The sequence below is a fragment of the Salvia hispanica genome, chromosome 3, assembly GCF_023119035.1.
Source record: "Salvia hispanica cultivar TCC Black 2014 chromosome 3, UniMelb_Shisp_WGS_1.0, whole genome shotgun sequence".
Taxonomy (NCBI): Eukaryota; Viridiplantae; Streptophyta; class Magnoliopsida; order Lamiales; family Lamiaceae; genus Salvia; species Salvia hispanica.
Window position 1 is genome coordinate 36,857,169 of NC_062967.1, and position 25,888 is coordinate 36,883,056.

The 25,888-nt window shown below is 38.3% G+C and overlaps 3 protein-coding genes, 1 long non-coding RNA gene and 2 pseudogenes across 4 annotated transcripts; 3 read left to right on the top strand and 3 right to left on the bottom strand.

Annotated features, from left to right (window-relative positions):
* The first annotated feature begins 2,733 nt into the window (after nt 1–2,733).
* Nucleotides 2,734–3,691, top strand: LOC125210038 (annotated as a pseudogene).
* A 391-nt stretch (nt 3,692–4,082) lies between these two features.
* On the bottom strand, nt 4,083–8,079 carry LOC125209428. Its single transcript, XR_007174326.1, has 2 exons — nt 8,032–8,079; nt 4,083–4,407 (listed from the first exon to the last, which is right to left on the bottom strand). It is a non-coding gene; the product is annotated as an uncharacterized LOC125209428 (long non-coding RNA).
* LOC125209412 lies at nt 5,970–7,160 on the top strand (annotated as a pseudogene).
* Nucleotides 8,080–15,777: 7,698 nt separating the features above from the next.
* Nucleotides 15,778–19,460, bottom strand: LOC125209403 (probable protein phosphatase 2C 15). Its single transcript, XM_048109007.1, has 9 exons — nt 19,295–19,460; nt 18,640–19,167; nt 17,783–17,954; nt 17,535–17,688; nt 17,382–17,445; nt 17,189–17,296; nt 16,977–17,102; nt 16,545–16,777; nt 15,778–16,199 (listed from the first exon to the last, which is right to left on the bottom strand). The coding sequence occupies exons 2-9, from the start codon at nt 18,847–18,849 to the stop codon at nt 15,983–15,985; spliced, it is 1,284 nt and encodes a 427-aa protein (XP_047964964.1). The 5' UTR covers nt 18,850–19,167; nt 19,295–19,460; the 3' UTR covers nt 15,778–15,982.
* Nucleotides 19,461–20,503: 1,043 nt separating this feature from the next.
* Nucleotides 20,504–23,631, top strand: LOC125209407 (nicotinamide adenine dinucleotide transporter 1, chloroplastic-like). The gene is made up of 9 exons (XM_048109010.1): nt 20,504–20,905; nt 21,017–21,112; nt 21,231–21,337; nt 21,849–21,897; nt 21,991–22,109; nt 22,355–22,449; nt 22,567–22,655; nt 22,877–22,971; nt 23,070–23,631. The coding sequence occupies exons 1-9, from the start codon at nt 20,830–20,832 to the stop codon at nt 23,460–23,462; spliced, it is 1,119 nt and encodes a 372-aa protein (XP_047964967.1). The 5' UTR covers nt 20,504–20,829; the 3' UTR covers nt 23,463–23,631.
* On the bottom strand, nt 23,600–25,802 carry LOC125209400 (LEAF RUST 10 DISEASE-RESISTANCE LOCUS RECEPTOR-LIKE PROTEIN KINASE-like 1.1). Its single transcript, XM_048109004.1, has 4 exons — nt 25,369–25,802; nt 25,019–25,054; nt 24,682–24,936; nt 23,600–24,576 (listed from the first exon to the last, which is right to left on the bottom strand). Exons 1-4 carry the CDS (start codon nt 25,679–25,681, stop codon nt 23,789–23,791), a joined length of 1,392 nt encoding a protein of 463 aa, XP_047964961.1. The 5' UTR covers nt 25,682–25,802; the 3' UTR covers nt 23,600–23,788.
* Nucleotides 25,803–25,888: the final 86 nt, after the last annotated feature.

Sequence of the window (25,888 nt, forward strand, 5' to 3'; positions counted from 1 at the left end):
ATTGTGATGAATTTGTAAGGGCATTTAAAAAAAAAGTGCAATTAATATAAATAAATTGAAATGGATGTATTTTAATCTAATACTCTCGCATGCCACTGATTTTATGTCACATGTTTCATAGCCATGCTCAAGAAAAGCTTACCTACTCAGTTCCAATACCGAACCGATTAAGATCGGTTATATGAATGGTTCCGATTATCAAATTACTGCGGATCTCAGTTAGAATAATTCAAAAAACAAATAATTAAGCATAAACTTTATAGTACATGATTTTTTTCTATGCAACAGCGGAAAATTGAAAACTACGAAAATTGAAAGCTAGTAGAAAAGTTTTAGTGAGAGAATTATCCACCTAAAAATATAGTTTCTTATTTTTGATTGGTTTAGATTTTAGAAAATTCTTAATTTGCCCAATATTTGTCGAGGCTCTTCCACTAACACATTGATTTCCAAGTCAACTATAGTACAAAATGGTCTATTCTCTTACATAACTCCATTCGCATTTTATAAAGTATTTAACTAATATTGTCTGGTCTCGTTAAAAATAAAACGTTTTGCTTTTTGGTTGTTTGTTACAAATGAAACGTTTTCTAAAATGAAAACAACACTCTCTCTTCGTTAACTCACAAAACAACACTACATAAACTTTCGTGCCAATTTTCAAATGTTTAATTTTAAGTGGGACGGAAGGAGTATATAAAAGTAATAACGTAATTCAAGATTTTGAATATTCAAGTTTCCCAAGTCAACACGGTCGTTCATGAATGTTACAGATGAGAAGCAGAGCGTTCTCTTATCTCCCAACTTATTGAAACTAATAATCATAATCATTAAGCTTCTCTTCATCTTATTCATCAAGAATTTAGACATGAAAGTAGATAACCTCCACACTTTCCCTCTCTTCATATTATCTCTCATCATTACCTGCCGCGGAGCCTGCCCGCCGGCGAATTGCGGCAACGGTCCCAACATAAGCTTCCCATTTTCCCTTCCATCTCAACAACCCGACTGCGGCTACCCAGGCTTCGTGATCTATTGCAGTAATGACGGATATCCACTTCTTACGGTGTCGAAAAGTAACTTAGTAATCAAGGACATTTTCTACCACAATCAATCTCTCCGTGTGTTTAACGCTTCAGCGCTAAGCATATCACCATCATCAAACAAGATCATCAATTGTTCTGGAATGTCAATCGAATACACGCCTCTCCCCTTCAACGGCAGATTGGATTACTTTAGCGGTGAAAATCTCCTTCTGTTTGCAGGCTGCAGGAACATGAGCGATGAGCTGCTGAGGTACGAGGTTGGTTGTAATGCTTTGGCGATGTTTGTTGGCAATGTGAATTCGGGGAGAGCGGTTGACACGTGCGATGTGAACGCCGTGGGATGAGCGGAGTTGAATGAAGATGAGAGAGGAGATGAAGTGGTGGATGTTGGGGCGGTTTTGAGGAGGGGGTTTGTGATGAATTGGACGATAACGCCGACGACTGATTGTAGGAGCTGCGGACCAACTAAGATATTATTCACTTCTTTCCTTTATTTAGTACTCCAATAACTAGTAGGTACTACTAACTCCATCCCGCAAATATTGACACACTTTGACCCGACACGAGTTTTAAGAAATGTAATAAAAAGTGAGTTAAAAAAATTGGTAAGACGTGGGTTCTACTTTTAAAGTATTATTTTTATAATAAAATGTGGGTACGAATGAGTTAGTGAATATGGGGTCCACTACCAAAAATGGTAAAAATTGAAGTGTGTCAAACTTTCAGGACGGACCAAAATGGTAAACTGTGTCAAACTTTCAGGGACGGAGGTAGTATAAACTATGATCTCGACCGTTAAAAAATGTCAACAGATGACAAAATAGTAGCAACAGAAAATGTCAACATAGTGTCAACGGTTGATGCTTTGTTGACATTTTCTGTTGCTACTATTTTGTCATTTGTTGAATAGATATTTTTTAACAGTCTAGATCATAGTTTGGAAATATGAGTTTACATTTTATCACTACCCATATATGATAATCCTAAATAGACTTTATATCTAATTAAATTAGTTATAAGGATGAAGGTGAGATTACACTATTACAAGCCAAGTTTTTGAAAGAAAAGGTAACTGAACAAGAGATAAGTACTCCCTCCGTCCCTCATTAATTGTCCAGAGAATAGGCAATAGTGAGAATCGAACTGCTCCTAAGTTGTGACATGTTAGACATTCATGACACACATAGAGAATAGGTGATGTCGCGTTGGCAAATATTGTGTCCGTCCATAAAAAATAGTCTTGTTTTTCCATCTCTGATCGTCCACTAAAATTAGCCTCTGACTGTTTACGGTATATTTAAAAATTAATAATGCCGATTTCCTTTCCAGGAAAGACCAGACGCAGTATGTTCTTTTTCACAGGTATGCGTATGTCCCCTTCACCAATACTTAGCTAAGATCTTAATTAAATCTTCTTTTTTCAATCATTCATACTTCTTCTACTCTGTTTCCTTTATGTTTGATTGTTGTCAGCATACTTTTTAAATTACATTCTTCTCAGATTCCTTAAATTAAACAACTCTTTTGCTTGACAGGTGGTCTGACTACAGCCGCTCTTATATCCTGTGTGATAGCTTCATATGTCTTCACTCGAAGGAAGCGTGGAAAGGCAAAACAAGAGCAACAAAAACACATCGAACACTTTCTGAAAAACAATGGAAATTTTGAACCGATTAGATATGAATACTCCAACATAAATAAAATGACAAACTCATTCAATGAAAACTTGGGGAAAGGAGGATTTGGCAATGTTTTCAAAGGACAGTTTCCCGATGGTCGTCCTGTGGCGGTGAAAGTCTTGAATGAATCAAATGGAGATGGGGAAGATTTCGTGAATGAGGTCGCCAGTATTAGCAGAACCTCCCACATTAATATCTGTCACGCTTTTGGGATTCTGCGTTGAAGGTTATAAAAGAGCTCTCGTTTATGATTTCATGCCTAATGGATCTCTTGAGAAGTTCATTGGCAATAGTGCATCCTCGTCTCAAGAATCTGGGTTGCGATGGGACAAATTGTTTGAGATCGCTCTTGGGGTAGCTCGAGGGCTGGAATACTTGCACCAAGGCTGTAATACGAGGATTCTACATTTGGACATCAAGCCTCAGAACATTCTTCTCGATAAGGATATGAATCCAAGGATTTCAGATTTCGGGCTTGCTAAATTGTGTCCAAACAGATCAAGCATAGTCTCTATGATGGGGACAAGAGGTACAATAGGATACATTGCTCCAGAAGTGTTTTCTAGAAACTTCGGAGATGTCTCTTATAAGTCGGATGTGTATAGTTATGGGATGCTGGTTTTGGATATGGTTGGGGGAAGGACAACCGTTGATCGAAGAGATGTAGAGTGTACTAGTGAAATATATTTCCCCACATATCTCTACAAGCAGATTGAGATGAATGCAGAAAGAGATGGTGATCTTGGTGGAGCATTGGACGAAGAAGATGAAATCGAACACATTAAGAGAAATTTGATCATTGTTGGGTTGTGGTGCATTCAGACAAACCCTAAGGACCGACCGTCGATGACAAGAGTGGCAGAGATGTTGGAAGGGAAAGTTGGGTTGTTGGAGGTTCCATCTAAGCCTTACCTAAATTCACCCCCTAGAGAAGCACCAACCTATTCAACTTCTGAATCTTTGTAGTATTTTGCGTGAATTTGTGTGGTAAGTTATGTTCAGTTTTACTGTAGAAAGTGTTAAACAGAATCCAAATAAAACAAACAATTTTGTGAAGAATATGAATAACTCAATTAAGATTCCTCGATTCTTGAAGCTTTTGCCATAGAAGTTGCATTGAGCTACATAGAAATAGAAGTGAGGCTAACTGCGAGTGTTACAACAGTAAAACCGAATTGAAAGGATAGACAGCCACTATTGCCACAGGATTGGTTAACTAGAGATCATCTACATATTTTGAAACATTATTTTCAATATTTCTGTATTTAATATTATTTTCAAAATAATTGGATATCAGTATGTTTTACCATAAACCAATGTGTAGTAAAAGTTCAATATTACCAAAAAAATTAAGGTATATAGAAAATACGCTACAATGTCGATACTTATCGAAATTATGGTATACAAAAATTCAACATACCGAAAATTTTAGTAAAGTAAATATATAGGTTTTCTCTCAGTACCGAATTTTCAATTTTCAGTAAAGTACATCCTATCAACAAACCTCTATTAAAGACCTCATTTTTACCGTTAACAACTAGTACTACACTGCCAACTTCATTTCCAACAAAATGCAAGTCAGTGGGTTAACGGGCTACTGTGTACCCTGATTTAACCCCCTCACATGATGTCGGGCCGGAGTGTGGGGGCCGCCAAGGCAACTAGAATCGTTTTTTTTTTTGCTGCAACAAAATGCAACAGTGTATCTAAGATTTTGAATACTTCAGCATTGACCAAGTCAACAAGGTTATATTTCCCAACTGATTGAAACTAACAAAACAACAAATAAATACAGTTTGTTGTCATCTTATTCGTCAAGCCCTTAGACATGAAAATAGACAACCTCCACACTTTTTCTCTCTTCGTATTCTCTCTCCTCATCATCTCATCCAAAATCTGCAGCGGCGCAGACTACCGATACGAAGCCTGCAAGCCGACAACTTGCCGCAGCGGAGGCCCCAACATAAGCTTCCCATTCTTCCTCCCGTCTCAACAACCCTACTGCGGCTACCCAGGCTTCTCGATCGATTTCTAGGATCCCCAGTTCTTCGGCTGCCGAGAAATGAGTACATAATCGAGGACATTTTCTACCACAACCAATCTCTCCACGTGTTTAATGCCGAGGCGTTGATATTGTCATCAGACGCGATCGGCAGCTGCTTTCATAGAATCAGAAACGAGACTCTCCCTGCCGAAAGATTCCATTACTTTGGCGGCGAATTCCTCAATCTGTTTTTCGGTTGTAAAAACGTGACCGAGGAGCTACTGAGGTACAAAATTGGTTGCAATGGTTCTAGAGAGAGTAGCGACAAGATTGCTTTGTCAATGTTTTTTCGCGATAAAAATTGGGGGAGAGTGGCTGGCACGTGCGAGGATAGCGTGGGGGCACGTGTGGAGTTGAACGGGAATGAGAGAGGAGACGAAGTGGTGGATGTTGCAGCGGTTTTGAGGAGGGGGTTTTTGATGAATTGGACGGCGAGTGATTGTAGTGATTGCCAAGAGAGCGGTGGCCGCTGCGGTTTTAATCAGACTTCTTTCCATTTTAGGTGTTTCTGTCCTGACCGGCGTACTCTTGGAGCTGTGGACCAAGTAAGATTTTATAGACTTCTTACCTTTTTAAATTAAATTGAGGTGATGTTAGGCCTGTTAGACAGTAACCCTAAGATACAACACCGTATATATTAATACAAGACACATAAAGAATGGTTTTTGCCGTGTTGACGAAACTACATCTGTCCACGAAAAATAGTCTTATTTTTTCATTTTCGGTCATCCACTAAATGTCTATTTATAGTAAATTTTTCTCAATGATGAGATGATTCTGAATTTCTACTGATAAAATTTCAACTACTTTTCTATCTAAGTATCTCTCTTGCAATACTATGCTTTGTGGATATAGCAGTAGTGTTATTTTTTGCTGTTGTACCAACTTGATCTTTCAAATTCCAAAACTAGATTACTTTTATTACATACTCTCATCGTTCCATTGTTAATTGAGCAATTTCTTTTGCCAAAAGTAGAAATTACTCTGAAACTTCCTGAAATATAAAATAGTGACTCAATTAACAAAAAACAGACCGAGTACATTTCGACGATTAGCTCGGAAAGGGAAAATTTGAAGAATAATGACGTCATTTTTTTTGCAGGAAAAACCAGACTCAGTATGTTCTTTTTAATAGGTATGTCCCCTTTACCAATACCTTTTTGCTAAGATATCCAATAATTCATAATTTTTCTACTCTGTTTCCTTTATGCTTGACTGCGGTCAGCATACCATTCTTCTAAGATGCATTAAATTAAACGACTTTTTTGCTTAATAGGTGGTCTGATTATAACCGCTCTTGCATCCTGTTTGATAGTTGTATATGTTTTCATTCATAGGAAGCGTGCAAAGGCAAAATAAGAGCAAGAAAAAGACATCAAACGCTTTCTGAAAAACAATGGAAATCTTGCACCGATTAGATACAAATACTCCAGCATCAAGAAAATGACAAACTCATTCAATGAAAACTTGGGAAGAGGAGGGTTTGGCAATGTTTACAAAGGACAGTTTCCTGACGATCGTCTTGTGGCAGTGAAAGTCTTGAACGATTCAAATGGGAATGGGGAAGATTTCATGAATGAGGTCGCCAGTATTAGCAGAACTTCTCACATTAACATTGTGGCGCTGTTGGGGTTTTGTTTTGAAGGTTCGAAAAGAGCTCTCATTTATGACTACATGCCTAATGGTTCTCTTGAAAAGTTTATTAGCACCACTGCTTCCTCGTGTCAAGAATCTGGGTTGGGATGGGATAAAGTGTTTGAGATCTGCTCTTGGGATAGCTCGAGGGCTTGAATACTTGCATCAAGGTTGTAATACGAGGATTCTGCATTTGGACATCAAGCCTCAGAACATTCTTCTGGATAAGGACATGAATCCAAGGATTTCAGATTTTGGGCTTGCTAAATTGTGTCCGAATAGATCAAGCATAGTCTCTATGATGGGGGCAAGAGGTACTATATGATACATTGCCCCTGAAGTGTTTTCTAGAAACTTCGAAGAAGTCTCTTACAAGTATGATGTGTATAGTTACGGAATATTGGTTTTGGAGATGGCTGGAGGAAAGAAGACCATTGATCCAAGAGATGTAGATTGCACAAGTGAAATATATTTCCCAAATTATCTCTACAAGGAAGTTGAGGTCAATGTGGAAAGAGATGGAAATATTTCCAAAGCAATGAATGAAGAATCAGAAAGCCAACCTTTGAAGAGAAACATGATCATTGTTGGGTTGTGGTGTATTCAGACAAAACCCAAGGACCGACCGTCGATGATGAGGGTGGTAGAAATGTTGGAAGGGAAGCTCGGGACATTGGAGGTTCCACCTAAACCTTGCCTTCAACCATCCCCAAGAGCAGCACCAACCTATTCAACTTCCGAATCTTTCTAGTATTTTGCTTGAATATGGCAAGTTATGTGAAAAATGTAGCATTATTAAATAGCAATGGTCTTGTAGACAAGTGTTAAGGGTCACAATTAGATAAATAAAAACAAAATTTTGATGAATTTATATATCCATGATTATATACATTATATGAGAAGTTGAGGAATGTATTTCCAACCAGCACACTTCCAAATTTTAGGCTCAACCTGATTCCATCATTTACTAGGATTATAGGTCCAACGAAGAAGATGAAAGCGAACACGTTAAGAGAAATTTGATCAACGTTGGGTTGTGGCGCATTCAGACAAACCCTTAGGACAGACCGTCGATGATGAGGGTGGTAGAGATGTTGGAAGGGAAAGCAATTGAGTGACTGGAAAGCAATTTGATAAAGCTACTATGATTATTACTTTTGTTAAGTTTAACATTATTCTTCTTCACACCCTAATCCTAGAGCAAATGGGACAAGCTTTGGTATGTAAAAACTATTATCTACAGCAAAATAGGGGTCTACCAAAGTAAGGATTAATATGTGCAAACAATCCCAGGCCAAGTTCAGACTTTTGTCAAACGTTTTGAGTGCCAAGTTAGAGGTAAAGGCTCAGTAGAATATCATTTGAGACTTCCGTCGAACAGGTGGAATACAAAATTCAAATGTATAGTGGGCCAGAGCAGATTTTATATACAGTACTGATAACTTCCAACTTCACTCTATTTCACACGAATTCTAGTTGATTTTAGAGCAATTCATCAATTAACAAAATTAGAGGAAAGTAATAGAAAATCTGAACAAAATAGACAGTCACTGAAATAACATGGACAACTCAATTAAAAACCTAGATTGATTCCCCAATATATCAATAGCAAGATAAGATAAGATACCTGGATGCGTGCCGCCTTTGCCCAAGAAGTTGCGGAAGCTAAACAGAGAATTGTAAAACCGAAATGATTGGATAGACAGCAACTACTAAAACCGGTTTGGAGTTTGGACCGGCTCCACACGTGGCGGCTGCCTCAATTTTTATTAAGGGCGTGTTCGGTTAGGCCGGTCCAATTTGGACAGATATAATTCTCGAAAGATTTTGAAATTCCCTTCGGTTTGCTTGTTTTCGTCCCAATTTGGATATATATTTAAATTCGAAATTAAATAGATTTAAAAAATTTATAGTAGTATTTTTTATTTTCTAAAAATTTTATAAAGAGAAAAAGAAAGAAGATTTGACATAAAGTGATTGAAAAAGTAAAGTGAAAAATAGTATTTCGGTCAATTTAATTATAAGAAAATATCATATCTAATATTAAAGTGAAAGATAAAAAAAAACTAGTATTAATATTCAGCATCTAGATACAAAACTCCAAAAATACCCTCCATGCATTGGGGACATTTTTCGTGCAAAATTGTGATGAATAGTGAAAAAAGTATCATGAATGTGATTACGCCTTAGCTCAAGGACTATCCATAATATTTTTAAGATAGAACTACATAAAATAAAATCTGATTTTCACTTCATCTGTCCTTGAAAATTTATCACTTATTTTCATTTTCGTCTGTCTCTAAAAATTTATCACATTTCACTTTTATCATTTTTAATAGTAAACCTCAAAAGTATCATGAATGTGATTACGCCTTAGCTCAAGGACTATCTATGATATTTATAAGATAGAACTACATAAAATAAAACCTGATTTTTCACTTCATCTGTCCTTGAAAATTTATCACTTATTTTCATTTTCGTCTGTCTCTAAAAATTTATCACATTTCACTTTTATCATTTTTAAGAGTAAACCTCATATTTCATTAATTTCATTCTCGCTACATTTTAATACTCCCTTTATCCAATTTGGTCCATCATTAAGTAAATCAATTACACAAATTTTATGTGAGGACACTCTATTCCACGTTACTATAGAGAATTCAAATAATATTAGATATCAAAATGGATCTTTTGGTCTATCATTAAGGACATCATTTACACATCTTAGAAATTTTATTCCATCTTACTACTTTTATTTAATTAGCAATGTGTGGCTAATTAGTCTACATTCATATATATTATTAGTTTTATTTTACTAGTAATTTGATACTAATTTTACAGTTTCTTTTATAACATGTAGAAATTGATACTCCATTAATCTTCTATTTTCAGATAATGAATCTTCAATTTCTAGAAATTTAATTCTTATCATCTGTTGTTTTCCGCTAGTCAATTTGATGGAGTATATTTAACCAATACGTTTGTGTCTTTAACTCAAAATTACGAGTAAAATATAGTGTTTAAATATTCTAGGGTAAACGTTAACTCGAAATTACGAGCACAAATAGGTAAGAAACTCTAAAGTAAAACTAATTTAGGATATAGGTGGTTTTTTCGTTTGATCGATCTCTATCATTCCTTTTACTTTGAACTCATTTTCTCCATTTTCTTAGAGTTGCACCAAAACAACTCAATAAGCATCATATCCAACAAAATAACAAAACTAGGCAAAGCTCATTTCAAGCTTGATTTGCATTCACAAGTAATAACATCAAAACAAACCAACAAAGTGTTGAATAATCCATGTTTGTTGTAGAAAATTCATACTACTTGACATATGACTGTTGCGACACAAATACAAAAAATGCAATCCCTGGTTCATATCTCCAAGACCAAGTCAATTAGCCAATCACGTGGTAGATTCCATTCCAAATTTAACATGGCCACAACTTAACAAGATTCATGGGAAAAAAAAAAAAACCATTCCATCCCAACTTATTGAACTAAAAAAAACAACAGTCATATAACTAAGTTTTTCTTCATCTCATTCCTCAAGAATTAGACATGAACCTCCACACTCTCTCTTTCCGCATATTATCTCTCATCATCATCATCATCTCCTCGAAAATCTGCCGTGGAGCAGAATACCTATACGAAGCTTGTGTGCCGGAGAATTGCGGCAACGCTCCCAACATAAGCTAAAAATGTGAAATTAGTAAAGAATGAAAGATATTAAAAAAAATGATTGAAGTATTGTTAGTGGAGAATGAGCTCACCTTAAAAAGAGAGAAAAAAATCTTGCTAAAAATAGAAATAGGCCATTTTTGTGGGAAAGATAAAAATGGAAATAGAAAACTATTTTTATGAGATGGAGAGAGTATTTAAGGACTAATATTTCAATAAATATATTCAATTTTCATACAGCTACATCATTTGTTTTAAAATTTATTTTGTTTTCTCTCTATTAACATATTAAGTCAAACCAATAACCTATTATCCATTACAAAAAAGGTCAGTCAGTTGATCCTACCTATATGGTACTCCCTCCGTTAGCGAATAGGAGTCCCGTTTTTCCATTTTGGTCCGTCCACGAATAGGAGTCCCGGTTCATAATTACCATAAATGGTAAAGAGGCCCCACATTCCACCAACCCATTCCACTCACATATCATTTAAAACTAATATATACAAGTGGGACCCCTATTCCACTAACTTTCTTCCATTCACTTTTCTTAACATTTCTTAAAACCCGCACCGATAAGAAATGGGACTCCTATTGTTGGACGGAGGGAGTATATAATATCAATGTCCATCTAATCCATAAACGCCATAGCTGTTATTCTCATGATTAATGTGTGACGTTAAAGACATACTCTCTCCGGCCCTGAAAAGTATGAACTATTTCTTTTTTAGTCCGTCTCTAAAAAGTACGAACTTTCTAATTTTGAAAACTTTTTTCTCTTTAATGAAGTGAGAATCATTCTCTACTAACAATACTTTAAAAACTTTTTCTATCTCTCTCTTACTTTTCTAATTACGCATTAAAACTTATGTTAAACCAAATGTTCATACTCTTTAGGGACAGAGAGAATATCAATTATCTTCCTTTAAGGGTGAACACCTTCGTTGGTCACGACTGACCTTTTTTTTTCAACCACTACTCCAAGTCGGCCCAAATATACTCGTTGGTCATGGCTGTCTTCCAAGGGCCACCACTACGAGTTGTTTGGGTCTCAATGAAAGCATTGACCAAATAGGAAACTTCAACCCAAAAGACTAGTTTGTCGTGAATAAGAGTTCGGTTAATCTATAAACCCCAATTGCTCTCGTAACCGATGCGTGACGCTATAGGATATAAGTATAGGCGATATTATGAGAGTGTAGTCTTCAATGACTAATTCCAAGTCAACTAGCACGTTGTATATGAAAGAGGACTGTGATTATGGCCTATTTGAAGCGCATGATTTTCTTGAAGCAATTCAAATTATGGCTTCTACCAAAAATCTGCACTCACTCCTTTTCCTAATCTGCCATCTCCTTTTTCTGATCAAAGTTGAATCAAAATGCGAGAAATCCTACCCCTGCAGAAATTTCAGCATCGAATTCCCCTTCACCGATATAAATCACCCCAAATGCGGATTAATCCCAGTCAATTGCAGCCTCCCTCACAAAAATCCACTAATTTACCTGCGAGAATATCCGATGGATCTGCTTGGGAAAGTTTCAGACAACAAATTTCTGATCCACGATACTGTTCTAGCAAACTACTTCAATGGAAGAAGCTGTAACTCCTTCGCAAACGTATCGCTGCCAAAATCTCCTCTGGTTTCGTTTTCGTACTCTCCTAATCTCACCACCTTCAACTGCTTCAATTCGAGTCAAAGAGTTGTACATTACTTCAAGCACTACGACTACGAGAATATAAGCTGCGATATCTTAGAGATTTATTACAAGAGAGAAGCGACAGAGGAAGCTCCTGCGGTAATTGATGATGTGCTTCCAGGATCGGGATGTACAATGAATCAAATGCCATTTAGGTCTGCCCAAAATTTCTCTGGTGATGTGTTCGATTTGTTTAGTTCGAATTTCACTCTAGAGTGGAGTTTATCTGAAGAATGTTATGATTGTTATGAGCGAGGAGGGCAGTGTCTCACTAACGACAGCAATCAGTTTTACTGCCGTAGAGAACGAGGTAATGTTTCATCTTGATTTCGATTAAATCATGTTTTTGTCTGCATTTTTTACGTAGTAGTGTTGTAGGAGTAGTGAATGGTAAAATAATCTGCCAGAAACGGGCCCAGTGCGACCGACTCGTGGCAGGGGTAGCAGTCAGAATTAAAAACTAGGAAACTTAACCATAGTAGATCACCAAGCACAGTTCTCTTATAAACCTTCTTTTTCTCTTACATGGACGCCACCGCCTCTCTTGCTCTTTTTCTTCCTCCCCTTCCATCTTCATCTCTTCAAATCTGCTGATTCGAAATGCTCAGATTCCTTAAAGTGTGGAGATCACACTCTCAACTTCCCATTAACAAGAGCTGATGATCCCGACTGCGGATTAATCGCTGTTGATGGCTGTGATTCGGATGATCAAGTGATCCATTTAGGTGGTGAAAATCTTGGCTTCTCTATTTTAGAGTACAATTCATCAAACAAAATCTTGATTCGTAATCCTCAGCTTGAAGCTCAATTGCTTAACAAAAGCTGCTTTTCTTTCATGAATCAATCCATGCTTCGATCTCCTTCGATTTCAGTCTCATTCTGTCCAAATCTCACCTTGTTCCCCTGCAACACCGAACCTACTGATATGTCTAAATTTGATGAATACTTCGAAAACTATAGCAAGATAGAGTGCCTCTACACTGTGTACGTACTATAAAATCCCATTGTCCGATGGTGCTCCTTCCGAGCAAATTGAACCTCCGGAAGGTTGTTCGTTAGTTCAGCTGCCTATAAAATCTTAGTCGAAACTCTGATGATTTGTTCAGTGTGATAACTGCTGATTTTACTCTTGAATGGGATGTTTCTTATGAATGTGTTAGTTGTTTCAATGAAGGAGGGCAGTGTTTCACTGCCAACAATAACACATTCTACTGCAAACGAGGTATCATTTGTTTGTGTCTAGAAATTTTTGGCTCTAACACGAATGAATAGACTGTCTGTGCTCTATACATTTCTAAATCCATGCCTAGTCGTGTTGTTTGCATCAATTTTTTGGCATTGATCTAACTACCAGAAATGGTGATTTCTTTGTTTGAATTCTGTTTCAGAAAATAAGTTGAGGATGATATTATTAGCTACATGTAAGCTAACTCTCTCTACATTGATTAAAAGCATACAAATTCTGTGATTTGTGTAACTTGATTTGTTCTTGATTTATGATAATCAGTGGTACCAGTGATAGCCTCTCTTGCATCCTGTCTGATAATTGTATTGATTTTCATTCGGAGGAAGCGTGAAAAGGCAAAGCAAGATCGTGATCGAGACATCGAACTCTTTCTAAAGGACAATGGGAATCTTGTACCAATGAGATACAAATACTCCAGCATCAAGAAAATGACCAATTCATTTAGTGAAAAATTAGGAAGAGGAGGATTTGGCAGTGTTTATAAAGGACAATTTCCTGACGGTCATCTTGTGGCAGTGAAAGTCTTGAATGAATCAAATGAAGACGGGGAAGATTTCATGAATGAGGTCGCTAGCATTAGCAGAACATCCCATGTTAATATTGTTGCGCTGTTGGGGTTTTGTTTTGAAGGTTCGAAAAGAGCTCTCATTTATGACTTCATGCCTAATGGTTCTCTTGAAAAGTTCATTGGCAACAATGCTTCCACATCTCAAGAGTCTACGTTGGGATGGGATAAATTGTTTGAGATCACTCTTGGGATAGCTCGAGGGCTCGAGTACTTGCATCAAGGCTGTAATACAAGGATTTTGCATTTGGACATCAAGCCTCAAAACATACTTCTGGATAAGGACATGAACCCAAGGATTTCAGATTTTGGGCTTGCTAAAATGTGTCCAAATAGGTCAAGTATAGTCTCCATGTTGGTGGCAAGAGGGACAATAGAATTTTGCTTGTATATTTATGTTGACATGTGAAGTATCTAGCTACATTAGAAGGAAAAATTAAAGAAAAATATTTCATTGCAAGAGTCATTGTTAAGAAAAATTTAAGGAAATCCACTTAGCTAGATTAGAAGTTTCATCGAACAGGTTTAGGCAGCACAATCTCTATTGGGACTTATGTCGAAAAGCTTGAGTACAAAATAAAATATGACATAAAAACACCAAAAGTTGGAGAATTTCCATTTAAAATCCTAAATTCTAAACCATATGCATACCACGACAGAAAATGGAAGGAAATCTTCAAATTTATTTATTGAGTTAAGGCCAAAATTAGTCCTAAACATATGACCATTTTATCTTTTTGGTCCTAAACTTTATCTTTTAGATTTTTTGGTCCTGCACATATGGAAATTTGATCATTTTGGTCCTCCGTCAATAGTTCCGTTAATTTTTTAACAGTCAACGCGTTTTGCCCAATTTTGACCAGATTAGAATCATTTTAATTTCCTAATTATTTTAACAAATAATTTTGCCCAATCCCCAGACCCCGGCGACTCGCCTACTGCTCCGACGCGGCCGCGCCACCCAAGCCCCAGACTCCCCTCCACCTCCGCCCCCTGCCTTCCGCACCACTCTCTCGGACCTCAATCGATGGCACGCGTGGGCCAAAACCCAAGCCTCCTCTGTGGGCTTCACATTCTCCGCCCTCGACGGCGACCCAGACTCCTCCCTCCTACTCCGCGAGCTCAATTGGCTGGTCGAGGACGCCGTCGAGCACCCCGCCCTACTCTCGACGGAAAGCAATGCCGCGGCAGAGGCAACAATTAGGGCGCGGTTGGAGGAAATGTACGAGCTGTGGAGGCAGAGGATCAAGGGCCGTTTCAGTACGTGGTCGGGTGCGAGCACTGGCGCGATCTCATTCTCAGCGTCGAGGAAGACATTCTCATCCCCCGCCCCGAGACTGTGGCCGTCGTCGATCTCGTCGACCGCGTCGTGAAGCCCGATTCGGAATTGGGGGAGGGTTTGTGGGCGGATTTGGGGACCGGCAGCGGCGCGCTCGCAATTGCGGTGGCTAGGGTTTTGGGCGGCGGAGGGAGGGTTTTGGCGGTGGATCTGAGCCCCGTGGCGCATTACAACGTGGAGAGATACTGCCTCGAGGGGAGAGTGAGTGTGAGATTGGGGTCGTGGTTTGATCCTCTCAAGGATGTGGAAGGAGAATTGAATGGAGTGGTTAGCAATCCGCCGTATATTCCCTGCAAAGACATTCATTCTCTGCAAGCAGAGGCTCTAGACACGATATTTCAGATTGAACATGAGTTACAAAACTGATTGGGCAAAATTAGGAAATAATTAGTGACTTAAAATTATTCTAATCTGGTCAAAATTGGATAAAACGTGTTCGACTGTTAAAAAATTAACAGAACTATTGACGGAGGACCAAAATGATCAAATTTCCATATGTGCAGGACCAAAAAATCCAAAAGATAAAGTTTAGGACAAAAAAAAAATGGTCATATGTTTAGGACCAATTTTGGTCTTAACTCTTACTCCCACCGTCCCGCTTTAGCAGTCCCATTGACTTTTCTGCCATCTTTTTGTAAAAATGATAAAAAATAGTTAAAGTTGAGAAATGGTAAAATAAGAGAGGTGATAATGTAGATAAAACTCTTCTCTATATTATTCTCCTCTTAATTTATCATTTCTCCTCTTTAATTATTTTTTATCATTTTTACAAAACTATGCTAGAAATAATTGATCGTCCACCAATAAATAAATACGAAGGAGAGTATTTATTATTATAAATATAATCAGTAACCACCAATTTCATTTCCAACATGTTAACAAAAGAATGCACTCGTTTTTTTTCCTATTTAAACAATGAATTAACTACACAAAATATTATCGATTTTAATATTCGATATCCAAAACAATCACCTAATTAAGGAAGAACAATAGAAGGAGAAGCAACGAGAACAAAAGAATGGCAGCAATTGAACAAGATGAGCTAACCTATACTACTCTAACTCCACTCGGTCTCTTCCCTTCCATCGCATCCTTCTTATCCCGGCAGTCGGAGCAGAGGAACGGGCCTTGCCATGGCTTCAAACTCACCGAGAATATCGAGCCAGCATGAACCGAGACTCCCTCGTTCGGTGCCAGGTCAGCTTGGCAAACGGCGCACGTAAAAAGACCGCCCGTCTGCGCAGTCGGCTCGTCATTTCCAAGCCTGCCATTTTTTAATAAATAAGATCAAGATTTTGTACAACTTCACATATTACTATTATTGTTGACCCTATTTTACGAGGTCTTTGCATTTCCAAACAGGGGCGGACGCAGAAAAAAAAAATGAGACAGATACTAAATTTTCTAAAATTTTTGTTCGAAATTTCAAAACGACAACTTTCTTTCTATTGTACGATAATTCACACAAAATACCGAGATAATTTGATAATTTGATATACATGATTTGATGGATCGAAAAACTTTGAGCTCGTTTGACCATCTAATCCTTCGGAAACTCATATTAACTCAAATAACGGTAAGGAAACGGGTTTTTAGGTTGCACACTGACCTTTCAGCAAGCATTGCTGATCCTTCTTCGAATAGCTCTTCAACGATACCCACTGCGGATAGCTTCTTTGTTAATTTGTTGGATTTCCAAGACTTTTTCCGGAAAAACAAAGCCTTGAGCTTGTTGTGCTTCACGGGCGGGGGAGAAGGCGGCAGTTTGTTATTGTCCGGAGGAATTATATCGACGACTATGCAAGTCGTGTCATCCTTGAGCCCACGCGCCCTCAACGTTTCCTATACAATAGCGTTTTGATGTAATGAGATAATGGAATGCCATAAAGGGCTTATGATGACTATGAATAGATTCATGTAAATCGAGATTTACACGAATCTTCTCTTTATGGTAAAACTAACAATTTTTTTTGTCGTATAGCCAAAAAGAGAAGATTCGTGTAAAATAAAGACAAAGGGCTTTTGAGTTCGGTATCGGTACCTTCACCACTAGACGAGCAGCAAGCTCCGCAGGCAATCCATGGCACGATTTTGCAGCCATTTCTGATGACAATGCATCCCAGACGCCATCAGAGGCGATTATCAGCCTTCCGCCTTTACTTGATAGCTTCACGTAAACGAACAAAGTCAGTTGTTTCGGAAAGAAATTTGTCATGCTAAAACAAGAAAGTACTGAAGAGGTATAAAAGCTACCTTTACTTGCTTCACATAGGGTATTGGAACGATAAATTCGCCCACATCCATGTCACCAATTGATCGAGAAAGACACAAACCGCCTGGCCAACAACGAAGAGGACCAATCTGAAGAGGCAATTAAGGCGAGAAAATCACTATTTCTCCTCAATCCAATAACGAGCTTTCTAGAATAAACGGATGCAGATCATACCTCAGTCCCGCCAAAAATGCTAAGCCTCCCCACTTCGCCTCCACTGGCAGTGACACGCTCTCTTCTGTAAGTTTAGAAAGCGAACGGATTTTCAGTGAGAGAAGTATACGAAAAGCAAGAATTTAACATTACACTCGGAGAAAAGGAACTAACTCCTCTGCATTTTCTTCAAGTCTATGATCAACGGTCAAGATGGAAACACCGCCACCCTGAGCATCTAAAATGCAGCGCGAATCTCCAACAGATGCGACAGTAACTGTCCACCCGTCAATAATCACAAATGTAGCTGTAGTGCCAGAAGTCTTTCCTGCAGAGGAGACGAGATTCAGTTAATTATTTAAGCACATAAAAATAAGTCTTCGACAGATCAAAAAATCAGTTAAATAGTGCAGGATCCGTGCCTTTGGCCTGAAATTCCTTGTCGGTTTTCACAAAGCCGGCAACCAAAGCTCTAGGTAAAGCATGTAGCCATTCATCCCGTCCAAGTCCACGAGGCATGGCATTTAACACGTAGTTTAACAAATGGTCTCGCGAAAATATTGCAGCTGCACTCCCATTATGCCCATCGAATATCTACAAATTCATAGATTAAATCCCATCAAACAAAGGCCATAATCTTTTAAAAGATTTTTTCAAGAATCATCAGCAAAACTCCAAAACTGATCTAATAGACCCTAAGTTTCATCGACAACCTTTTATTGATGCAACGAATCAAAGATAGTAAATTCTCCGAAACACCAAATCCACAAATTGATAGAATAACTCCAATTATACAAAAAGACATTTTTCAAAAATCATCAGCAAAATTCCAAAACTGAGTTAATTGACCCTATGTTGCACAGACAACCTTTTAGTACACGCAACGAATCAAAGATAGTAAATTCTCCGACACACCAAATCCACAAATTGATAGAACAACTCCCAATATACAAAATCCAATCATTTATGAAAAGATCTTTTTCAAGAATCATCAACCAAACTGAGCTAATAGTTTGGTAGGGGTGATAACTCATCTAGGGATGGAAATCTATGAACAAGGTCATTTTTGTTCATAGATTTCCATCCCTAGTGGAGTTATCACCCCTACCAAACATGGCCTAAGTTTCACCGACAACCTCTTTATTAGGACACAACGATTCAACGATAGAGATTCTCCAACATACAGAATCTCAAACAGATTTTGCTCAATAAAACACAAGCAAGTGACTAAACACAATCATCACTTCATAAAACTGAGACAAATAAATGGATCACATACTCCAAAAACAGAGAACGACGTTGATGGATTTCCAGCAACTCGCTGGCAATCAGTCTTCATCAAGAAATAATCCTCCCCTTTCCTTGACTGAGCTGCAGAGCCATATCTCACCGCGGGCCTCTCCATTTTCTCATTCCTCAGCTCCCTATTGATCAGTGCAGCTAATGGCACAAGATCATGGTATTCATATCTATCCCCCCTCGACCCCATAACTAAATCCCACAGCTCTTTATCTCCGAGCTCAACTAATTAACCGAACTTCAAACCTTCTTCAAATCGCAGATAACATTCGAATCACCCCGATCCCCACCATCATATCCACTAAACAAGACTCAACTTCAATCCCCACAGCCCTTTTTCACTTTTTTTTCTCCAAGAAAAGTGAAATTCACACACACACACACACCACGAACAGAAAAACCCAAAACACCCAGAAATAGATAAACACTATATCTCCAACCCCACTTCAACAAAATCCAATCTTTTCAGCAGAGAAACAAAACCCCTTCAAATTCAGAACTTCTTCACCTGCAATCACAAATTGTGGCCAAATACACAATACTATCAAAATAAGATCTCAAATCCCAACAACACAGCAATGAATTGAAGAGGAAATAATTAAAAGATTCCAACAAGAAAGGAAACTTGGGATTACCTAATAAGAAGACAGGAAGACTTCCAGTGTGTGCACTGTGTTTTTTTCTTTAATTCAGCAAAAGAGAGTGGCAATATGCAGAGGGATCTGATGGTGACTGGAAAATCAAACAAATCCACAAGAAAATTTGAAGGAATATGAAGCGAAATTCACATGGAAATGGACCAAACGCGGATTGGTGACAAGGAAGTGACCTCAAGTCACCACAGCTCCACGCTGCCTACTATGTTACACAGCTTATTAGTGAGAACTTACTACTTTTATGTTTAAATGACTCTTTTCTTCCTCACTTTGCATCATAGTATCTGGAAAAAGATTTAAAGAACTTATTTGTTTAAGATATGAAATATCTAATTTTTATCAAATCATAGACAAATCTACAAATACTAAAAAAAAAAAAAAACATTACAAAAATGAACTAGCTTTGTAAACGAATACAGTTAATCAAAGCTCGTATCGGAAAAAAACTTATCCAACAGGAACGAAGCTACTTGACATCTACGTTGGCAGTCGGCACAAATGTCCCACCTCAAAATTTAATTCTTTATGCTATTTTGATTTTTGATCTTTAATTTGTAACTTTTTTTTTAATCAAAATTCTTATATACGCTGCTTCTCAAATCATCAAAATCAAATTTTACTCATATTTCCCTATCTAAATAGAATTCAAGGCTCTATCCGCCCGTAGCTTAATCACAGTGCAAATGAGCCGAACTTGAGCTCATATTGGTATTTTGTTCATTGGACTTTAGCATGTTAGTAAACTTTTTAATTAGTAATTTTGTTCATGAATCTTCAATCTAGCCTGCTAACATTTGGTTCGGTTCGATTCATGACCTCATCTACAATCCTAGATTGAATTCTGAGTATATCTTTTAACTAGAAAGCAAGAATGAATTTCAAAAACAAAAAAACACGTCCAATACTCGACCAACTCGCGAGCTTGTTTGAGAACTTGTTAATCGAGTTTCTCCATGAATCCTCAATCGAACCGGCCAATATTCGACCCGGCTCAGATGATATACGGTCATATTCTGGAATACATTTTTCAAAAGTGAGATTTAATTCAATTAAAAAAAAAAAAAAAAGTGAGTTTTTTAAAAAGACAAATCAAGATATTCTACACTGTGTAACAAGATAAGTAGATTCAGATTCCCGCTTGGAAAATCCAGATGCAAAAAATTGACTTTTACCCCCAAAATTTCGAGACTTTGCTGTGATTAGCAGTAATTAATTTCCCGAGAGCATCGCTTCAATGGATCCCACTCTCGATTCGCGTCAAAATCCCAACTGAAGAAGAAAAACCCTAGAAATTCCAATTGCATTCCCCTTCAAACACGGTCAATTTTGGTCGAAACGCATACCAATTCCTTTCAACTGGAGTGTCAGCAACGCCCCAATTCAACCTCCATTTCTCCATATATATATTTAATTTCGACATGTATGCGTATTTGTAGCTGAAGGTGGAATTTTGTGAAGGTTGATTTGATACCTCATAGCTCAATTTTTTTATTCGTCGGAGTAAACCCTAGAAAATGGTCGCCGCCGCGCCGTGCGACCACCGGAGCGCGAAGGAGGTCATTTTTGACGCCTCCGCCGGTGCTTCTGCAGGTAATTGTTTCAGTAATTTACACTCGCTGAAATTCGAATTTGTGTTTCTGTGTTTGATCCGGTGATGATTGATGGATTTGGTGTTAACTGTTTGCTTGATTGAATTTTTAGGGGCAATTGCAGCTACATTCGTGTGCCCCTTGGATGTGATAAAGACGAGGCTTCAAGTCCATGGCCTCCCTGAAATGCAGCCGTCTGGTCGTAAAGGTTCGAAATCTTGTGATTTTTAGGTTTTGTTTGAAAAGGTTAACTTACAGTACTAACTTACTAAGATCAGCTCTGCTTAATTAGCTTATGATGTGTGTTTTTTTGTGGTGAAATTTAGGTAGTGTGATCATTGTGAGCCTGCAAAATATTGTTCGAAACGAAGGTTTGAGGGGACTTTACCGTGGCCTAACGCCAACTTTGACGGCATTACTTCCAAATTGGGCTGTGAGTGGTGTCTTTCAATCATTGAAGTCGCCTGTAACCTGTTTCATTTTTGTAACAATAGTTCACTATTATTTTTGGCTATGTTAGTGATGCTGATTTAATAGCTTCGTATTTGTTATGATGACTATTAGAAGCACGCGGTGACTTAATTTATGGCTGAAGCAGTTTTCTAGGAGTATTTGTTAATCCTCCTTTATACGAATTCAGTTTCACTACATCATACATGTCTGTGAAATTCTACTCAATAGCAGTAGTAGTGATTTAGAATCTCATTTCTTGCTTTTTTGTATATTTGAGATTAATATTTTATTGTCCTTGTTTTCTTTGGCCGTGATCTTTCCTTATCATTTTGTCTTTTAAGAAGACGACACTTCACATGTTCGAATCAGATTAAGTATCTATTTATTTAATACTTGTCCGCTGACTTGCAAAAATGATATTCCTTGTTGCAGCCGTTTTTACAAATTTTCATCTTTGAGGAAAATTGACAAGTTCTCATTGATCATTGCAGGTATACTTCACGGTTTATGGGCATCTTAAAGAGCTACTACATACATATGGTATGTCTCACACAGCTTCAGAAATTGCTGTACGTAAAGAATGTAAAGAATTCTATTTTGGAATGATCTTACATATATTTTGCAATTATACAGAGGGCAGCAACAACAGCGACCAGCTTTCAATTGGTTCAAACATGGTAGCTGCCGCAGGAGCTGGTGCTGCAACATCTATCGCAACGAATCCTTTGTGGGTTGTTAAGACCCGACTTCAAGTAGGTTGGAATGTTGTTTATAAATTGGATGCTATATAGTTGGTGGGGGATGGGGCATTGTTGGGGCAGATATTTGAGATTAATACTTCTTATTCCACATTCGTGACGACATGTAATTTGTAGTATTTCATAAATCTTGTGATTCCGTTGTGAGCTGCATCACTTACAGTATTGGCTTTTGGACTTGTATATTCATCTAGTTTTGGCTCGCTCGAAACTAATTTGGACTTCATCTCTGTTCTTAGACACAAGGAATGAGGCAAGGTGTAGTTCCTTACAAGAATATATTTTCGGCTTTGAGTCGAATTGCCCGTGAAGAAGGATTCCGAGGATGGTACAGGTTAGTTCGTGCTTGAACACACAAAAATTTGAACAATTATCTACCACTGAGAAGGGCCGAGCAAAATTTCCGGGTTCACGTTGTAAATTGGTATTTAATTCTCCTTTTGTTGTACAGTGGTCTTCTGCCTTCGTTGGCTGGAATCAGTCACGTAGCTATTCAGTTCCCTGCGTATGAAAGAATGAAATTCTCCTTAGCTAAACGAGGTATGACAACACATTTCCACTTCATTTCTGGCTTTTTCTGATGTTCTAGTGTACACGTTCTGTGTTAATATACATCACTAGAGCCGAGCATTCTCGTTAGATGTGTGGAACTATATAACTGAATGCATACTCGTTATTTTTGTGTTTCCATATTTGGAAGGTAATAAACGGGATAACAACTGAAACCATATTCGTTATGCTTTTGTTTCTTAATTTGGAAGGGAATAAAAGCGATAACGAGCTCAACCCCGGGGAACTGGCAATTGCCTCCTCATCTTCAAAGGTCGTCGCCTCTCTATTAACTTATCCTCACGAGGTATGGTTTCCTTCCATTATCTTAATACTATTACACATTTATCTAGTAAAAAAAAAAAGAAAAAATACATATTTTATGAATACTCAAACTTTCTCTAGGTTATTCGTTCGAGGCTGCAAGAGCAAGGTCAAGTGCGGGGCTCTCAGCCAAAGTATTCCGGTGTCATTGATTGCATCAAGAAAGTTTTCAGACAGGAAGGACTAGCCGGGTTCTATCGTGGCTGTGGTACAAATCTCCTACGAACAACTCCATCCGCTGTGATTACATTCACCAGTTACGAGATGATACACAGATTTTTGCTGCAACTATCGCCTCCAAAGGAGAAGCAGCATCCGAAACCTCACCCCAAACCCGATTCTGGAGCCAATTCTCCAAAGGGATCGACTAGCTCCGGAGAAGAAGATGATTCAGACCTATCTGTAAACCCATCTAAAGAAAGAACTATTATTCCTTTGGATAATACAGATCATAAGCTCACTGCTAGGCATTAGCTCACCTATTTTGTTTTACCAAAAGCTGAATTTTCACCTTCAATTTTGTTGTCAATAAAAAGCAAACTGCAAGTTTCTGTTTGTTGTATGTATACCATTGTTGGATGTATTAGACATATTGGTTTTGTCTTGTAATGTTTCAGAAATCCCAAGTGAGTTTTTATTGATCTTTTTTGAATTTTTGAAATTTTGCAGAAGTTCATTAATATACAAAAATCTCTTTATAAGAACATAAATTTTTCCTAGTTTCCTAAGCTTTTCTTCTCACACTATGAAGTATAAACCATTTCCTGCAAAAGCAATCTCTTTCTCTAACAAAACCTTTTTCAGTTAGATAGTATATCTTTGAGAGAAGCCAACACCTCAGCCATGGAAGGTCTCATCTCCTTCTCGAGCTGCAGGCACCGGAACGCTATCTCCGCGACTGAGGTAACCATCTCGGTGACTTCAGCGTCGAGGTTATACCCGAGAGACGGATCGGCCAGCTCATGAAACGCACCCCTCTGTATCCTCATCAGCGCCAAGTTGGCCAAGTTGATCTCATCCGTCCGCCTGCCTACATCCACAGCTGGCATAGACGAAATGAGCTCAGCGAGGACAACACCGAAGCTGTAGACATCGCTCTTATCCGTCACTTGGTAGCACATATGGTACTCGGGGTCGATGTACCCTGGGGTCCCTCCAGGGACAGTTGAGATATGACTCGCATTGTTCGGGAACAGCCTCGACAGCCCAAAATCAGCTACTTTGACGTGATAGTTTCCATCGAGTAATATGTTGTCTGTCTTGACATCACGGTGGATTATGTCCGACTTGTGGAGATAAGCCAACGCGGTCGCAGTTTCAACGGCAATCCTCATCCGAGTAGGCCATGGGAGGGGCGCTACGTCGGCTTTCTGGCCGTGCAGATGATCAGCAACAGTGCCATTGGAGATGTACTCGTACACGAGCAGAAGCTCCCGGCTTCTCCTAGAAGTGCAGCCATACAGACAGACAAGATTCGGGTGCCTTAAATTCGTAAGAATCTCGATCTCGTTCATGAACTGCTCCATTCTTCTGCAGTTCTGCTCGTAGAGGCGCTTTATCGCGACTTCCCTCCCATCTTGTAGCTTCCCTAGTACACAAAACGTTGATTTCGCCCTCGAGCATTAACCAATCTACAACTAGATTATAACTAACTGTATTCATTATGTAAACTACTTGAATGTTGATTTCTTACCATAGTATACTGTCCCGAAACCTCCATCACCGAGCTCTCTAGAAGGATCGAAGTTGTTGGTGGCAGCTTCGAGGTCTGTGTATGAGAAGATGGGGATGCCAAAGAAGGAGCTCGCACCATTGATGTCCGACTTTGAGGTCTCGAGAGACATTTTAGAGGCGCGAAGGTAGCCCCCACGGACCCTTCTCTTCAACAGCCAGATCATGTAGGAGACCAACAAGCATAGAAGAAACAATAGTCCACCTGCAGATATGGCTGAGTACCAACAAAAAAAACTAGTGGTTTAGATCCAAAAATCGTAAAGAGAAAGAGAAAGAGAATGTGTATAATACTTTACCTACTATCAGCAGCACCCGCTTATTTCTGTGTCTGTCTGCACACATATCATATGTGACACCATAGGAAAAAAAATTATGAGAGAATTGAGATGAAGATATGTACAAGAAACAGAGAAAATATATGAACAACTAAATTAGGCGAATGCGATTCATTCATCTCGGATTCATGAATTTATTCATGTGTAATTCTCACTATATCATCAGTTCAATCATGCTACACACACACGCACACAATTCAACAACATCAATTATGAAGTATAAATCCACGAGGTCATTTTAATTAAAACGGAAAAAAAGAAGCTTGCAAATAGATTTAATCTAGAGGAAGAGAGAGCATATGAAACAATACCTTTATTGCAGTAGAACTCGCTAGTGGAGTTACTAAAACACTGCCCTCCGCCAAAGTAACATTCAGAACAATTAGAAGAAACATTAAACCTAAGTGTAAAATCATCAGTTAACCGACTGAAGTTGAATTCAGAATTCTGATAGAGCTCAGCTATCGATACTCGAATCACTTGACGGAAATCGGTGAGAAATGTTAGACTGAGTTCTCCGCAAGGGTCGGACTTTAGGAACTTGGAATGGGAATGGAATGAAGCAGTAGTGATGATGATGAGAGAGTGGAGTAGAGAGAGAATCAGATAGTTGGGAAGCTTCATGCTGTGAATTTGTGTTTGTACACCACATGTTCCATGGATTACGTATAAGATGGTGGAGTTGAGAAGACGAAGACGAAGACTTGGTAAAGCATGTCAATTAACGTCTGAGACGAGTTATGACTTTTCAGTCTTTGGCTTTGCTTCGTTTCTTCCCTTTTTTGTAAATATAAATTATGCAAAAATCTATTATCCTACATTTTTTAAAAC

Excerpts from the sequence above, each read along its gene's own strand:
- LOC125209407 (XM_048109010.1), top strand. The coding sequence starts at position 20,830 with ATGGTCGCCGCCGCGCCGTGCGACCACCGGAGCGCGAAGGAGGTCATT. Across the intron at positions 20,906-21,016 it reads CTCCGCCGGTGCTTCTGCAG|GGGCAATTGCAGCTACATTC; the intron begins GTAATTGTTTCA and ends TTGAATTTTTAG. Across the intron at positions 21,113-21,230 it reads GCAGCCGTCTGGTCGTAAAG|GTAGTGTGATCATTGTGAGC; the intron begins GTTCGAAATCTT and ends GGTGAAATTTAG.
- LOC125209400 (XM_048109004.1), bottom strand. The coding sequence starts at position 25,681 with ATGAAGCTTCCCAACTATCTGATTCTCTCTCTACTCCACTCTCTCATC. Across the intron at positions 25,055-25,368 it reads CGAGTTCTACTGCAATAAAG|ACAGACACAGAAATAAGCGG; the intron begins GTATTGTTTCAT and ends ATATGTGTGCAG. Across the intron at positions 24,577-24,681 it reads TTTCGGGACAGTATACTATG|GGAAGCTACAAGATGGGAGG; the intron begins GTAAGAAATCAA and ends TTTGTGTACTAG.
- LOC125209403 (XM_048109007.1), bottom strand. The coding sequence starts at position 18,849 with ATGGGGTCGAGGGGGGATAGATATGAATACCATGATCTTGTGCCATTA. Across the intron at positions 17,689-17,782 it reads CAAGGAATTTCAGGCCAAAG|GAAAGACTTCTGGCACTACA; the intron begins GCACGGATCCTG and ends TCTCCTCTGCAG. Across the intron at positions 17,103-17,188 it reads CCTATGTGAAGCAAGTAAAG|CTATCAAGTAAAGGCGGAAG; the intron begins GTAGCTTTTATA and ends GTTTACGTGAAG.